The 15744-nt window shown below is 33.1% G+C and overlaps 1 protein-coding gene across 1 annotated transcript in view; it reads right to left on the reverse strand.

Annotated features, from left to right (window-relative positions):
- The window catches only part of LOC145269771 (uncharacterized), a 95199-nt gene that overhangs the window by 7915 nt on the left and 71540 nt on the right, over window positions 1-15744 (reverse strand). Inside the window, exons 8-11 of the mRNA XM_080125496.1 lie at window positions 15422-15703; window positions 13827-13879; window positions 8652-8907; window positions 1757-4100 (exon numbers count right to left, since the gene is read on the reverse strand). Coding sequence (XP_079981622.1) covers window positions 1757-4100; window positions 8652-8907; window positions 13827-13879; window positions 15422-15703 — 2935 coding nt within the window. The remainder of the gene's footprint in view (window positions 1-1756; window positions 4101-8651; window positions 8908-13826; window positions 13880-15421; window positions 15704-15744) is intronic.

The following is a 15744-nucleotide window of genomic DNA, read 5'->3' on the forward strand; positions in this document are numbered from 1 at the left end:
GATTACCTGCTTTCTAGCTGACTACAATCTGGTTGTCTTCAAGTCCAACGTAAACAAGTTCTTGATGAACCGTTCCCCTAAGTAATCCAATTTACAAAATTCACACTACTTATGTTTACTATGCTATAATTACATTGACTAATATATACCTATTAACCCTTATCCTCGAGTGGCCTCTGGGCCTTGATAAGTGGCGACTCCTGTGTAAAAAAAAAAAAAAAAAAAAAAAAAACATCTTTCTTCTTCAGAGGAAGTTTCATGAAAATATCAAATTCATGAGCAGTCCCCAGTCACTTGTATATCCCCCTCAGGAAAGCTGATAACATTAGGTTTTTGCAGTTCTTGCAAAGAGATGTTAATATCCTCCTACATACAACACCTGGTATTCCATAATGGTCACCCATCTGGTACTGACCAGGCTAATCATTGCTTAACTTCGGTGATCTTACAACAGTTAGACATCTTGTTATTTCAGGAAGTAAGATACCGGATTGGACAGGAAAAAACAAAGATAAATAATGAATAAAGTTAAGAGTGAATTCTTTAATATAACATTAGAAAGTAAACAAAATAAATTTGGACTTTTGAATAATTTCCTAACAGTATTTGATTGAAAATAATTTATGTCACCAATAGTTATCTTTGCTGACATTATAATAATTTCATTATATTTTAATATCATCTTCAATTAATAAACTTCAACAATCTCTAAGGAATTTTAGTTAAAAGAAAATCATGGGAGACAATTGAACCAGATTTCATTATTTTTTTTTTCTAAAAACTGTAAAACAAGAGAGAAAAAATATATTTCATATAATGAACAGCACATTTAGTCTGGCGAATTTAGCAGCATATTAATTTTCGTGAGTTGAGAAAGAATTTAATAGAATGAGAAAAGTAATGTTGGCTTAATATAGTCACGAGTTACGTCCCTTGAATTATTTTTAAGTTATTTCCCTTGGACTATACAAGCAACAAGTGAGATGTGTATCTGGAGTTTTGAAGCACAAAAACATTTTGCAGATGCATATTGTGAGATTAGAAATTGGAGTGTAATTACTTTCCAATATTGGACTGAAAGCAAACCAGACTTTTTTTTTTTCACCTCTTTGTTGCGTTGTCATCGAGCACTTGAGACAGAATGACCAGAGAGGTATTTCAGCATAGCACTTTATACAAAATAAGTTGTATTTTATTAATATGCCTAAGCATTCTCTGTGTTTACCTTCTAGAGATTTATACCAGAGACTTTTCCATAGTATTTATGTTTTTTAATAACTCTCCTTTTATGCATCCTGTATTATGTCCCGTGTACATACCTGTGAAAGATTAAATGTATGTTTATTTATGTAAATGTAGTCATCTTTTTATCATTACCGTTTTTTTTTCATTATGACTTGAATTAATAAAAAAGCAAACATCGTTTTCAGATCTTTTAGCAAAACCAACCAATTACATTACTGGTCATAACTTTATGACTGACCTGACTCAATTTTTATTGGTCAAAAATCCTTCCAAATAATTTATTTTCTAAATAGTGACAAAAAAAAAAAAAAAACTATTCACAAGTATATCTCCATATTCATCACAAAGTTAAGTCATAAAATACTTGCAGTCACTTAAACATCAATAAGTTGGGTGGTTTTTTTCTCAATACTAACAAATCACCAAAATATGAAAGATGACAGTGTTCATAAAAACATGAAATGCCTTAGCACATCATTACAAAGATAGAATATCAAAAATAAAAACCCACCGGTCTTCATTGCTCGGATCCAAATCATCCTTTACTGCTCTCTTTTGGCAACCACAGTCATCACAGCCTGGTTTACCACCGCCATCCAGGGAAATAGCGGCTGATATTTGCCAAGTAAGTAAGTAGCGTTGGCATTTGGATTTCCGCAATTGGCCTGACAAAAGGCCTCGTCCACACAGTGTCCACCACATTTGTTGACAGGCTGACCACTCTTTCACCAATTTTGGGGAAAAATGTTTGCATTGTTTATTGAAATTTGATAGCTTCTTGGACATCCGCAAAATAGTTTCAACGTTCATGCGCTGAAACCGCTCTTTCGAAATTGTATTGATAGAGTCTTCAAGATTGACTGAAAATTGATCACAGCTTTTTGTAGATTGGACTTTTATCTTGGGATTAGTTTTAGATTTCTTGTTGTTTTTCCTTCGGAAGTTTTTTTCATCTTTCGCATATTTTTTAGTGTCATTGTATTTTTCTGTTTTTCTCTGATTTCTTTTTTCAGAAGGGGATTTTGCATTGAACAAACTTTTGTCAATAATCTTGATATTTTTGTTCAAGTATTTCTGCTTTTTTAAATGCTTTTTTGTATCATCTGACCTCGTCTTTTTAGCTGGGTGTTTCTTGGTTTCCTTTTCATCGTCATCTTTATATTCTTCCAAACGATATTTTTTTTTATTCTTTGATTTTTGTGACTTGTCTTTCTCATTATCATCATCATCATCATATTGATGTTTCTTGTCGTCAGTATTCATTTTGTATGTCCCGTGTTCCATATCATTAGATTTGTATTGATGTTTCTTATCCTCATTGTACGGCAAATGTTTCTTGACATCCTTATCATCATGATCAATGTGCGATTTATGTGGCCGATATTTTTCTTCGTCTGATTTTTGCGGCCCATATTTCTCATTCTTTAGTTCATGTTTTTTTTTTTTACTTTTGTTATCCGATTTGTACGGACGTCGTTTCTTGTCCTCATCAGATCTTTCGCGTTGTTCTTGGTATCTCTTTTCTTTTATAGAGGATTTCATTTTCTTAGAAGACTTTTTAATATTTTTATTTGTTTCAACAATTTCTAAGTCTTCTTGACGCTGTCGAAATTCTTCCATTTTGGGATTTATTATATCTTCTTTTGTTCCATCCATGTAATTCTCCAACTGTAAACTGGAATCTTCAGATTTCGCCTCCGATTTTCTGATATTTGCGAATTTCTTATCGTGTCGCTTTTCTTTTGACTCCTTAAACTTACGCTCTTTTTCACTGTTTAAGACATTTTTATTCCAAAATTTACGTGTTCCTTTCTGGATCTTGTGCAAAGTTTTCTCAAAATTTGCATGCAAATTTTCCTTGGCTTTATTAAGTTGATTCAGCATTTGATTTATATAACTCTTAAGTTTTTTAGCTTTACCATTTAAATTGTTTTCCTGTTCAACCTGTAACTCCTCATCAACTTCTTGCGGATCAAGCAAGTTTTGTAATTTTTGGCTAATGTACTGTTTCCACTGTTCAGCTTGGGGTGGAATATCTGAAATAACAGATGTGATCAACTGTAACATGGCATCACGATTAAGCCAATCCATTCTGTCACTGCAATCTTTATCTAAAGGCAAGCAATATGATGCTTTCGTTGCTTTGGCTTTTTTTTCTGGAACTATTTCCACCCTAGAATCAGAGAGCAAAGCGGATGCATCACGGTCAAGACTTTTATGGTTTTCAACTGAACTTTTCAACTCAATATAAAGTTTCTCCAAATTGTCAGCTCGCTTTTTCTCCTCCACCAGTTTCATCTGCAAAGCAGCGATGCTTTCAATGGCTTTGTTCTCAGGCTTTGTTATTTCATCAGAAACAACAAAAGCATCATTTTGGTAGGTATCAACTAGAGAACCGCCAGAAACTGATAATATATGATCAGCAGAATCTGGATTGAAAATTAAACCTTTGCTCTCCTCAGGCACTTGTTTTTCAGGAGAATTATGAATTTTAATTATATCGTCATGGGAAGGATCACTAATAGAATTGTGTATCTCAGCTGGAGACTTGAGATCAGAATTGAGCTGTTCAATTTGAAACTCAGGATCAGGATGGAACAGCTCAATTTCAGACTCAAGATCGGAATTAGGTGGCTTCCTTTCGGATTTTGGATCAGGATAAAGCAGCTGCATTGTAGATTCCGGATTGGGATGGAGCCCTTCAGTTTTAGGATCAGAATGGGGTAGTTCAATTTGAGACTTGGAGTCAGGATGAAGCAACTTGGTTTGATGATCAAGATCAGATCTGTTTATCCCGGCTTGAGATCCAGGGTCATTATTTGATGCAGGTTCATTTAGATTTTGAATTACATCTGCTGCAAAAAGAAAAGAGCATTAAAAAGTAAATAAAAATCCAAGAATAAATAAAATCAAAATAAAAGCTGATTATAAAAATAAGCTAAATATTGTGAATACGAATATAACATGTAGTTTTATTAAATTAAAATATTTAGGAAATAAAAAGAATTTAACGAAAACAGAAATTCTTTAGAAAATGTACCAACAATAATTAACGGTTCAATGAATTACAAAAATACTGATTGTACAATTAAAAATTAAATTAATATTGATACTCATCAATTACAGTGAAACATTATTTAATGGAAAAAGTGCCAATTTTTCATGCATATATTGTTTTTTTTGTTTGTTTTTTTTTTTACTAATATGGATTTTAAAATGATTACCAATATAAAATTGAAACAAGCCAAGCATGCAAAGTCCCTCTCCATGAGTGAAAAATTTACTTTCACCATGACTAATGTTTGTGCAAATTTTTTTAAAAAAATCCAAGGAGTTGTTATAAAGAAAAGTGCAAACAAATGAATGGACGAATGATATGGGGGCAATTATATTGCTATAATGCCCCCTAAGGGGACAACTAGAGTTATCCCGGAAAATCCATTCTGGCAAAAATTTACTTTCACTATGACTAAGGTTTGTACAAATTTCAAAAATGTCCCATGTTTTATTGATAAAAATTTGACCAAACGAATGAACAAAACCGAAGTGAATTACTTGGTCCAATCCCTCCTTTGTCAGGGGACCAAAATTAAAATGGCTCTACAGATAAAGAAACAAAATTTATTCTTTGTTGTTTACGTTTATTAAAACTTTTTTGTTGATAAGCCAAATTATGATGACTCCCAGAACTTTCTTCAATCAGTTTAATATTATTAGGATTGTTTGTATATTTTGTTAACCTGAAAATTGAAATCACTGTTGCATTTTTCTGCAGGTTTGTTATTTCACTACAGAGTCATATACATTTAAAGTAGATATATATAGATATTGACTGTAATTGTTTCAGGAATTCATACTGTATTTCATCTAGACCTACTGCTCTGTTGTGCATTTTGATTAAGACTTCTTAAAGTTCACTTAGGTAATATGATTGGTTATAGATTTTCCTGGTTTGAAACATTGGAAGTCTTTGGGGTGTTTTTCTTTACAGCATTTAATGCTTTGAAATACTTGGTATGCGTTTAGTTTTGTATAATGTTCTTTGTCAGTAAATGTTTTTTTGTTTTTTCATTTTGCCATCTTGGGTATACTGGATAGTTTCACACACGATTTTTGGTGAATTCACCCTAATCATCATCTGGGAATTTCTCACTAGATCTTTTGCATGCGTAATATGCCCTGCGCATGATTTTCTGGGGTCTTAACTTTTGACCTTCTATAATATAAATCTCAGCTGTCAGTGTGTGTATTTGTATGTCTGCTAAAAACTTTTGTTATCCGCATCGAAGCAGTATGAACGTGGTACCTTTAGAAAGAATGATCTCTCGGACACATAATATCGAAAAATTAGAAAAAGTCGTTGATTATCATTTTGTTTGAAGGGAAGGGAGGTCAGGTAAAACCTTGGTTTCGATGCTGTTTGTTAATCGCATATATGCGAACGGTCAATTCGTCATTTCATTTTAAAAAGCTAAATTTGCAACATAACATCTGTGTCATCGTGGTCCGATCGATAATGTGTTCACTTACGAACTTAACTTCCCCAAGCTCGCATCCACCATGTGGCATTTTCTTTTTTCTCTCTCCTATCTTTTAAAATTCTCAACTTTCTTATGTGCGCCCACCACTACATGCCATTTTTTTTTTCTTTTAACACGATAAGATGGCACTCAAGTCACATTTTTAAATTTTTTATTTAACCGCATTTTATAACTGGGAAACGCCAGCCATCTCACCGCTAGTTAAAATATAAGAGAGGGTTTGGAATTGTGACACTCTGGATCTTTACTTCACTTTTTATCTTTTCTCACAGCCACAGCAACATCTCCTCACTTCTCACCAATTTCTCGAAAGTATTCATGTTTTTGTGTGCTTATACTACAGGCACGAGTGATCAATCGCAAAAACATCTGCAATCAACATGAATTCCTTATCACACATAGGAACTTTACCATAAAATGATCATCTGTTTCTAGGCTATTCTAGATTTTTAGGGCAGTTAACCGAAAAGAATATTTTGCTATGAGAGATAAATTCTGTAGATTTGAAGGAGGGGGAGGGGGTCAATGCTGAAAAGTTTATAAGAAAACATTACTTATCCTAAGCCTCCCTAAAAAAAAAAACTTTCCTTAATCTCTTACTTACTCTTACTTAATCACTAACCCTAAGTTGGAGTGTCCTTCCTGAAAAAACTCTTAACCTTATTAATAAATCTAAATCCAAGTGGAAAGCCCCCCCCCCCCACTCTAAATTCTAAAATAATTGTGTCTTTTTATTTCTTCCCACCAAAGATGTTCATTCATGATAGCCTAAAAACAAACAGTATTATACTGGGGGGGGGGGGGGATTAGAAAAGGGTGTTAATCTAAATACTCTTTTTTTACATACCAATCCTAATAACCATACATAAATGACCTAAGAACAACAGGAAGTCATTTATTGATGAAACACAAGTCTTCTACCTCACCTACGCATGAATTGTTTGAAATATGCCATAATTAACATTTTCTGACAGAAGAGGAAAAGGGGGGGGGGCAAGACAAAATGTGACCATGAAGATGACAAGACAAAAAAAAAACATGAAATAGAAAGATAAAGCAAAAGGGAGGAAGAAAAAAAATTAAATTAAAATCAAATCAAAAGGGAATGAAGCTCTAACACTTTAACATTTTCTTAAAGCAAGCAAACAAAAAAAAAAAACTCCCATTCTTGATAATTGTTTCTATTTACTTGCCTCCCCACGAGGGCAGAGTTAGACACAAGGTAGGGTTTTAATGTGAGGAAAATCCAGCTCCCCAAGAAATGGCACTCTGACGACAAAAAAAAATAAAAATTGTCTGTCATGAAGGATTTCTCCTTCACTGAGTGAAGACAGAAAAGGTGAAGTGTAGCATCAGAACAGATACTACACTGTGATCTTTGGTCTGACGGCCATGGAGACTTGTTTCATAAAAGTTTGTTATTTATAGTAAAGAGTTTATATATTTGTTATTTTATGCCTCTATTAGTTGAACCAGCATAGTGTTAGTGCCGTTTCTACTTTCCACTATTAGTAGAGCCCCATTTTTTGTTGTTACTTTACAATTTTGGGAGTGATATTTGTTAAAGAGCACAAATATGCAAAGCTGCAAATGGACAACATTTAAAAGGACATTATTTTTCATAAATAAAGATGGTTTGATTTTGCAATTTTTTTTTTTTTTTCTTTTTTTAAATTTCCCAAGGTCTAAGTCAGATTGTGCTAAAATTACAGAAAGATATAAAAAATATAGAATCTACATAAGTTCAAAAGTTTTCAGTGACTTTTTGGACGCCCTGTATATGATAGAACTTGACATGACCAGCCGATTAATCAGGTCAGGCCTTCTCAACCACCCGTATAGTCCAAACTAGAGCCAACGTGGAATGCTGCACATCAAGTGACCACTTCTGCAACAAGATCATTGACTGCTTCACCACCAGTATCCCATACAAGAGGTGGTTCAATTGGAGAGGGAAGAGGTCTTACCCCTCTGCAGAGTTCCAGCTAATAGGACATTATCAAAAGTGCATATGAGAAAGAATAACAGATGTTCTCTTTAAATATGGTCAGCAATTTTTTCCACCTCCTCTTTGGCTGAGACCATTTTATGCTGCCTAGCATAACCTTTAAGGAATATCTAATTTAATAAATTTTTTTTGTGACCCCCCCCCCTCTTTTTTTTTTTTTTTTTTTTACACGGTGGTCACCACTTATCAAGGCCCGGAAACCACTCAGGGACAAGGGTTATCTTTTTCTGTGAGTGATCAATTCTTTTAAAGAGTATTTGTGCTATTGAACCCCAGTTCTTAAATCAGTTCTAACACATTTCTTACTAATATTTGTTGTAACTTAGTTACAGTTTGTGATAATAGGCAGTTAGGTAGTTATGTTGAAAGGTGTTACTAAGGTTTCTTAATTTGTATGAAAAATCAGCTGCTGAGTGATCGGCATTGATTTGTTTGGTTGTTTTACGGTATATCAGCCCCTTTCAAGTTATTTAATGCTGAACCCAGTAATTTTGGAAAAAAGGGTTTTATGCTCCAATGCCTTCATATCTTCAAATATTTATTAATGGTGTTTGGTTTGGTTGTTTTGTAGAGGAAAAACTATTGTTTTTGCTTTTGGCTTTGCAAATGGAAAAAAAAAAAAAAAACATAAATGTTTGGTGCATTTTAGGAAGCAAGCATCTTCAGACGGCCTAATCTGATAGCAGCCGTTTCAGTATTGGAAACAATAAACCAATCTTAATAATCATACGAAAAGAGTATATTAACAACAGAAAATTAAATTTCAATTTTTTAAAATAATACTTGGGTTGCTAAATATCTTTAAAAAAAAAATCATTACTAATTAAAATTTTAACAATAATTAACACGAAACTCACACTGATGATCTTGCTTTTTATCATCCAATACTTTTGGTGTCTGCACTCCAGATTTTACTCCACTGATTGCTTGTTGCACAACCAGGATTTGTCGGTCAAGTTCATCAATCCGACCTTTGAGCAATTGGTTTACTTGTCGCAACTCATCAGACAATTCCTGCTTGTTGGAATTTTGCAAATTGTTTATGTGTCCTTTCAGTGATTCAACATATTTGCGCATGTGTTCGTTTTCTTCCTTCAACAAATGCATCTCATTCTGAAAGAGAATCAAAGATCAAACTTGACAAATTTGCATTTATATGGACATTTCTGATTCAACACAAATCCCAGCTAACCTATCTTATCTTAAAAGATAAAAAAAAAAAAAAAACTTTAAAAAAAAATGCTGCATTTTAAAATTTAAATTTAACATTGTTTTTAATAATAAAAGGTTACCCAAAAATCAATGTAAAAAAAAAAAAAAAAATTATCCCCAGGAGAAAAATTTGTAGCAATTATATAGCGATGGACCATTTTCTTTTGTTTAAGTTTATGTTGTCACATAGAGTGATTGATACATTTTCCAATCAAAACACATAAAGCATGTGTGATCTCATGGGACAATGGACATACAGTTCAACCAGAACAGATATATCCATGCTAAGTTGTTAACTTTGGGATTTTTTCTTAATTTGTAACTTAAACAAGTTCATGATCTCTTGCTCTTTGTTGATGACGTGATGCATAATTAAAACTGATTTTAAAATATAGAATAAGAGTTTATCCTTATAATCACACTTCTTCTATTCTACGAGGTGAGAAAATGTAAATTCATCCAATGTCCTAAGAATTTAAAATCAACTATTTATTTTATACATTTTACTAATGGTACTGAATATTGTTTTTGTCCCAATATTTATTTTATACATTCTACTAATGGCACTGAATATTGTTTTTGTTCCAATATTTATTTTATACATTCTACTAATGGCACTGAATATTGTTTTTGTTCCAATATTTATTTTATACATTTTACTAATGGCACTGAATATTGTTTTTGTTCCAATATTTATTTTATACATTTTAGTAATGGTACTGAATATTGTTTTTGTCCCAATATTTATTTTATACATTCTACTAATGGCACTGAATATTGTTTTTGTTCCAATATTTATTTTATACATTCTACTAATGGCACTGAATATTGTTTTTGTTCCAATATTTATTTTATACATTTTACTAATTGTACTGAATATTGTCTTTGTTCCAATATTTATTTTATACATTTTAGTAATGGTACTGAATATTGTTTTTGTTCCAATATTTATTTTATACATTCTACTAATGGTACTGAATATTGTTTTTGTCCCAATATTTATTTTATACATTCTACTAATTGTACTGAATATTGTCTTTGTTCCAATATTTATTTTATACATTTTACTAATGGCACTGAATATTGTTTTTGTTCCAATATTTATTTTATACATTCTACTAATGGCACTGAATATTGTTTTTGTTCCAATATTTATTTTATACATTCTACTAATGGCACTGAATATTGTTTTTGTTCCAATATTTATTTTATACATTCTACTAATGGCACTGAATATTGTTTTTGTTCCAATATTTATTTTATACATTCTACTAATGGCACTGAATATTGTTTTTGTTCCAATATTTATTTTATACATTCTACTAATTGTACTGAATATTGTCTTTGTTCCAATATTTATTTTATACATTCTACTAATGGCACTGAATATTGTCTTTGTTCCAATATTTATTTTATACATTTTACTAATTGTACTGAATATTGTCTTTGTTCCAATATTTATTTTATACATTCTACTAATGGCACTGAATATTGTTTTTGTTTTGGACTTGGAGAAAATAAAAGAAGCAGAAAAAAGGCAGCAAGTGAAAAAAAAAAAAAAAAAAAAAGGAAGCAATAAGTTGTTAAACTATTAGGAGTCATGATTGTTTGTGTCCAACACAGTTTGACAAACAAACAAAAACACATTTATCAACATGGAACTGTGTCTGCAGATATATATTATTTATGTTCTTTCCTCCATTCTCGAAACAAGGACTTTCTTTTACCACTCTGTAATTGTTCTTTTTATTGTTATGTTCCTTTGGATTCCAATTACTATTGCATATGAACAGTCTTAATTTTATGTAGAGAGAGAAGTGATGTTATATGACGAGGGAAAAATAAATCATTCATCTTGACTGGACAGTAAAATAATCAGAGATGTTCACATAGAAAATAGAAAGAATTAAAAAGAATATAAATTCAATATTTTTATTCCAATTAACTTTTTAATATTCATTGCCAATTTTCAGAGTAAATAAAATATTGCAATCACATTAGATTAAACACCCAGTGAGTTTATTCATCAAGGGTAGGTAATAAAAATAACTGAGTTGGAAAACTACTTGCAATTTTACTAAAAATGACTAAAGACTTATTTTCGTTTACAACCTTTTTTTTTTTGATCCACACGCACTAAAATTTATAGTGTGTTCAAGTACGAATTTTGTGAATTTCGACTAATACTTTATCAAAAAGGAAAATATTAAATAGAGTTTTAGTACCGGGTGAAACGATAAAATTGTCACCATAAAGAAAATAACATTACAACTTTATTTTTTAATTTTTATCGAAAAAATCAATTCAGGTAACTTGATTATGTAGTAGAGCTGACATTTATTCAATGTAGCCACCTTCAGCCTCAATCACTGCCTTGATACAGGTCCAGAACTGGGAGCATGCCTTTTTTACAAGTGCCAGCAGGAGTTTGGTGAATACTCGGTGAATGACGGTGATCAGCCTGGCTTTGGTGTTGTGGGAGGTCATGTTGGTGATGTTCTCAACGTATGACCAAAAGAAGTAACCCAGCGGGTTCAGGTCAGGGGAGGAGGGGTGGACCAATAAAAGAGAGGTACAAAGTTGTATCACTCCTTCTGAAGCGAAGCCTAGCTCTCTTTGGATGTGGGCTGGTGCTGAGTCCTGCTGCCACACCCAGGGTTTGCCAGCGGTGACCTGATTGCACCAGGGAATCACCACACACTTCAGCACATCCAGATGCACTTTGGTGTTGACTTTCAAGCCAACTTTGAAGATGTGAGGTGACATGTGAGGTGACATGATGTGGTCCTCACTTGAAACCACACCAAAGACCATAAACGTGGAAACTTTGTTGAGCTGTGCTCTCAAGCATTGAACCATCAGGATTTGTATTTTGAGGGTGCTGGCAATGGTCCTGTAGTCATATATTGGATCGGTAAAGAGCATGAGTTATACAGTGGCGCGTCTCCGATCTCGCTCGTTGAACATTGTATCACTTTCAGATATGATAGAAGGCTTCTATCGCTCTGGGCATGTGTACACACTGGCAAACTAGGTGATGGCCTGCAACAAAAAAAGGAAACTAGTTTTCATCAAATGGAAATGGAATCATGTCTTTTTATGGCGACAGTTTTATTGTTCTACCCTGTCGTATATAGATATTCTGAACAAACATCAGTCGCCAAGCAGTGCTGCAGCAGCTGAACTCGTTTAATACCGTTAACACGTTCAGTTTAGGTCCTAAACTTTAGGGCATTCTGAACTCGTACATGGTCGGATCAAATCTATTCAGTCATGTATTTAATGGCCGCTTAATAACAATACTTAATCCTAAACTAAAAGCAAGAAGTTAGTACATTGCAAAAGAAAAAAAATGCAAAAGAGTAATATATAGTCAATATCCTAATTTTTATGTCAATTTTTCTCACACTCCTAGGGGGTATAAGCCTCCCAGGTTGGGAACCCCTACTCTAGACTATTTCAAGCAAAAATTTGTTTATCTCATCGAAAATCTCCTTGGTATAAGGAAAATAGAAGTCATTTCCTATTGAGGCAACTAAATTTTAAAAAAGTACTTCAAGTGTTAATAAAAGTCTGCTATAAACGGAGAGAGAGTGAGAGAATGGTAGTGGCTGATTAAGAGAGAAAGGAGAAACTCTCCTGCATGCTACTGCTCTAATGTGGGAAAATGGGAGAAAGTGATTAATAAATGACTCTTTTTGTTGCACTTATGAACTCCTGCCAGATTCACAGTGTCCGTCCAGTTTCTTTCCGTTGCAATCAAATCTCTCTCAATTATCTTTTTCCCCCATTCATTTTTGGTTTTCATGCCATTTTTTCTCCATCAGTGGTTCATTGGAGAACTTTGTTGGCAATTCTCTCTGGGATCAATTTTAGAGTATGTCTGACCCAGTCTAGCCGTCATTTGCAGATTATTGGCAACACTACCAGCTGATTTCTGACTTCTTGGTTGGTAATTTGATTACTCCATTCAATCCCTAGAATCCTTCTTCTAAGACACTTCAAATTAAACGCATCTAATTTCTTTTCTTGGCTGATTTTAAGATGCAAAGTTTCACTTCCATACAGAAGTGTGAACAAAATGTTGATGTTATAAAATCTTCATTTAGATCTAAGTGTAAATTTCTTGTCTCTCTAAACCTTGCAAAGCTGGTTAAATGCTGCTGAGGCCTTATCTATCCTGCACAGCAACTCATAGTCCATACTGTATTCCTCGTTTATTGAGTTTCCTAAGTAGATGAAGTTGTTCTCTTTGCCATGTTGTAGTAAAAAAAAAAATTCTTTTTTAATATTTTATTTCATCCCACTTTTGAATATTTGGTAAATTTAGCCATAAAGGCACGATTTTAAATATTTCAAATATTAATAACTAAATGATTTAAAAATACTACAAAGGGCATTCCAAAAGTAATGCCTCCTATTTTTTTCATTCTGCCTGAATGGATCAGATGGGATTACAAATTGCATTGTTATGATGACTTAACTTATGCATTCATGCCCTGAAAGTTCCATCTCTGTGTTGCACATATTGATGGTGTGAGACTCTAAAAGAGCAACCCCTGCATCAAAAGCAGAGATGCATCACTGAATTCCTGGTAAAAGTGTATTAAGAATGGTGGTGACTATGTAGAAAAATAAATTCTGTAGCACAAAAGTTTGCTCATTTTAATGGTATCACTCCTGGTTTTGTAGCTCTTAAACTTTTTTGAGTTAAAAATAAAAATAGGAGGCTTTACTTTTGGAATGACCCTCATAAATGGCAACATGGACTTGTTCGGACGAGGCCCTTATGATTATATTAATATTTTCAAAAATCTTACCATTCGATGTATCTCATTTATGTCTTCTGATAATTGTTCATGAGAATAAGGATCTGCAAAGATTCAAAAAACATTTTTCAAAGAAAAGTTTTTTCAGGTGAATAATTAAAAGAAAAAAACAAAATGAAACCTTTCAAGTAAGAAGCACTGATACTTGAAAAAGTACTTTAATTTTTATATAATAGATTACACAATGCCACAAGGAATTGCGCATACAACCCCCCCCCCCAAACAGAATTATGTAAAATTAGACATTAAAAACAGAAAAAGTTATCGCCCTTTGATTCAGAAATGCTTTATGTCAAAGGAAATATGTCAGTAGCCTTTGACAAGTTAAATATAGAAAAATATGTGCTAATTTTTGCAGTAATACTAATTCCTATTAATCTTTAAGCGTGCACCATAATAATTCCCTACACCTAATCAAAAAGGTCCACAAAAATTTTTAGGAAGATGAAACGAAAATATCATTTTTAGGAAGGATGAAACGAAAATATCATGTTCCAAAAATCATATAAATTCATTAAGTACTTTCATTTTTATAAAAAAATAATCAGTTTTAAGTGATTAATGGGAATTTGTAGGCATTACAACAAACATCTAGTATAAAGTATTGAGTTATTTCTCTTTGTTTCTGTAGATTTTTTTTTCTCAATATGGCAGATGAGACAGTCATTTGATTTTCTTATTTAAAAATAAAACTACTTGATCAATTGATGTGATTTTTGAAATATGATATTTTTGTTTCATCATGGGTATGTACAAACTTCAAACTCCTCAGTCTAACATTCACGGATAATACGAATTGGAACAAATATATAGAGGACATTACGAAGGCTGCTGCAAAGAAGGTGGGTTCCCTCTATCGTGCTAGAAGACTACTCATACCTACCAGTATCCTGTAACTCTACAAGGCCACCATTCGCCTATGCATGGAGTATTGTTGCCACATCTGGGCTCGTGCATCTACCACTAGTCTTTCCTCTTGGATAGGGTCTAAAAAAGAGTTTTCAATCTAATATATCCCACTTTGTCAACTAAGCTCCAACCCTGTAATGTTACATCTCTGTGCCTGTTTTACAAATATTTTAAAGGAATGTGTTCTGATGAACTCGTTTTACTTGTGCCCCCTCGACGTACATATCACCGATAAACCCACTTAGCAACAAAATCACACCTCTTCACTGTTGGGGTTTCTAAATCCCAGAAAGCTTTCTACTCTAATAGTTTCTTACCTCAAGCAGCTAGACTTTGGAATTTCCTTCCTGCTACCTCTTTCCCTGACTGTACTGATATGCAGAAGTTTAAATGTAACGTAAACCAACATCATGTTAATGTTTCCTAGGCATGGCCCCAAATAGTGGCGATATGCCTTGTTAGGGGTGAATAGGAGTTAAAGAAAAAAAAAAAAAAAAAAAAGTTCACCATACAGACTTTTCATTTTGTTTTTGTTTTATTATAACGTGAATTCTGGACAAAACCCAAGAAGCCAGTAATGACAAACAGGATTATAAAATACCCGTTTCCTTCATATGAAAGCAGACGTATCTAGAAAAATACTCTTTAACAGAAAAAAATTGATGGTGTGAACGTACCAAGGGAATATTTTGTTACCAAACCAAGTAAAAGGCCCATGAATAAGGAAGCCAGCATCAGAAATGTGATCGACATTCTTGGTGGCTTGAAAACAGAAGCTGATAATGGTAAGTGTGTCAGCACTGGTGACAGACTTCCAATATTTGTGACCGGAGGAATCTCTTCAACTGGTGCAACTTCAGATTCTTCAGCAGAAGAACACAATTCCACATTGTTGCTGCCCTCATCATCAGCATCACAGGCACTCACAGTTTCCATATCGTTGTTAATTGGACGCAAGGCTGAAAAAAAAAAAAAATCATAAATAATTGTTCATGTCAAA

Source organism: Euprymna scolopes, chromosome 4 (genome assembly GCF_053919585.1).
Source record: "Euprymna scolopes isolate OS-2025 chromosome 4, ASM5391958v1, whole genome shotgun sequence".
Lineage (NCBI taxonomy): Eukaryota > Metazoa > Mollusca > Cephalopoda > Sepiida > Sepiolidae > Euprymna > Euprymna scolopes.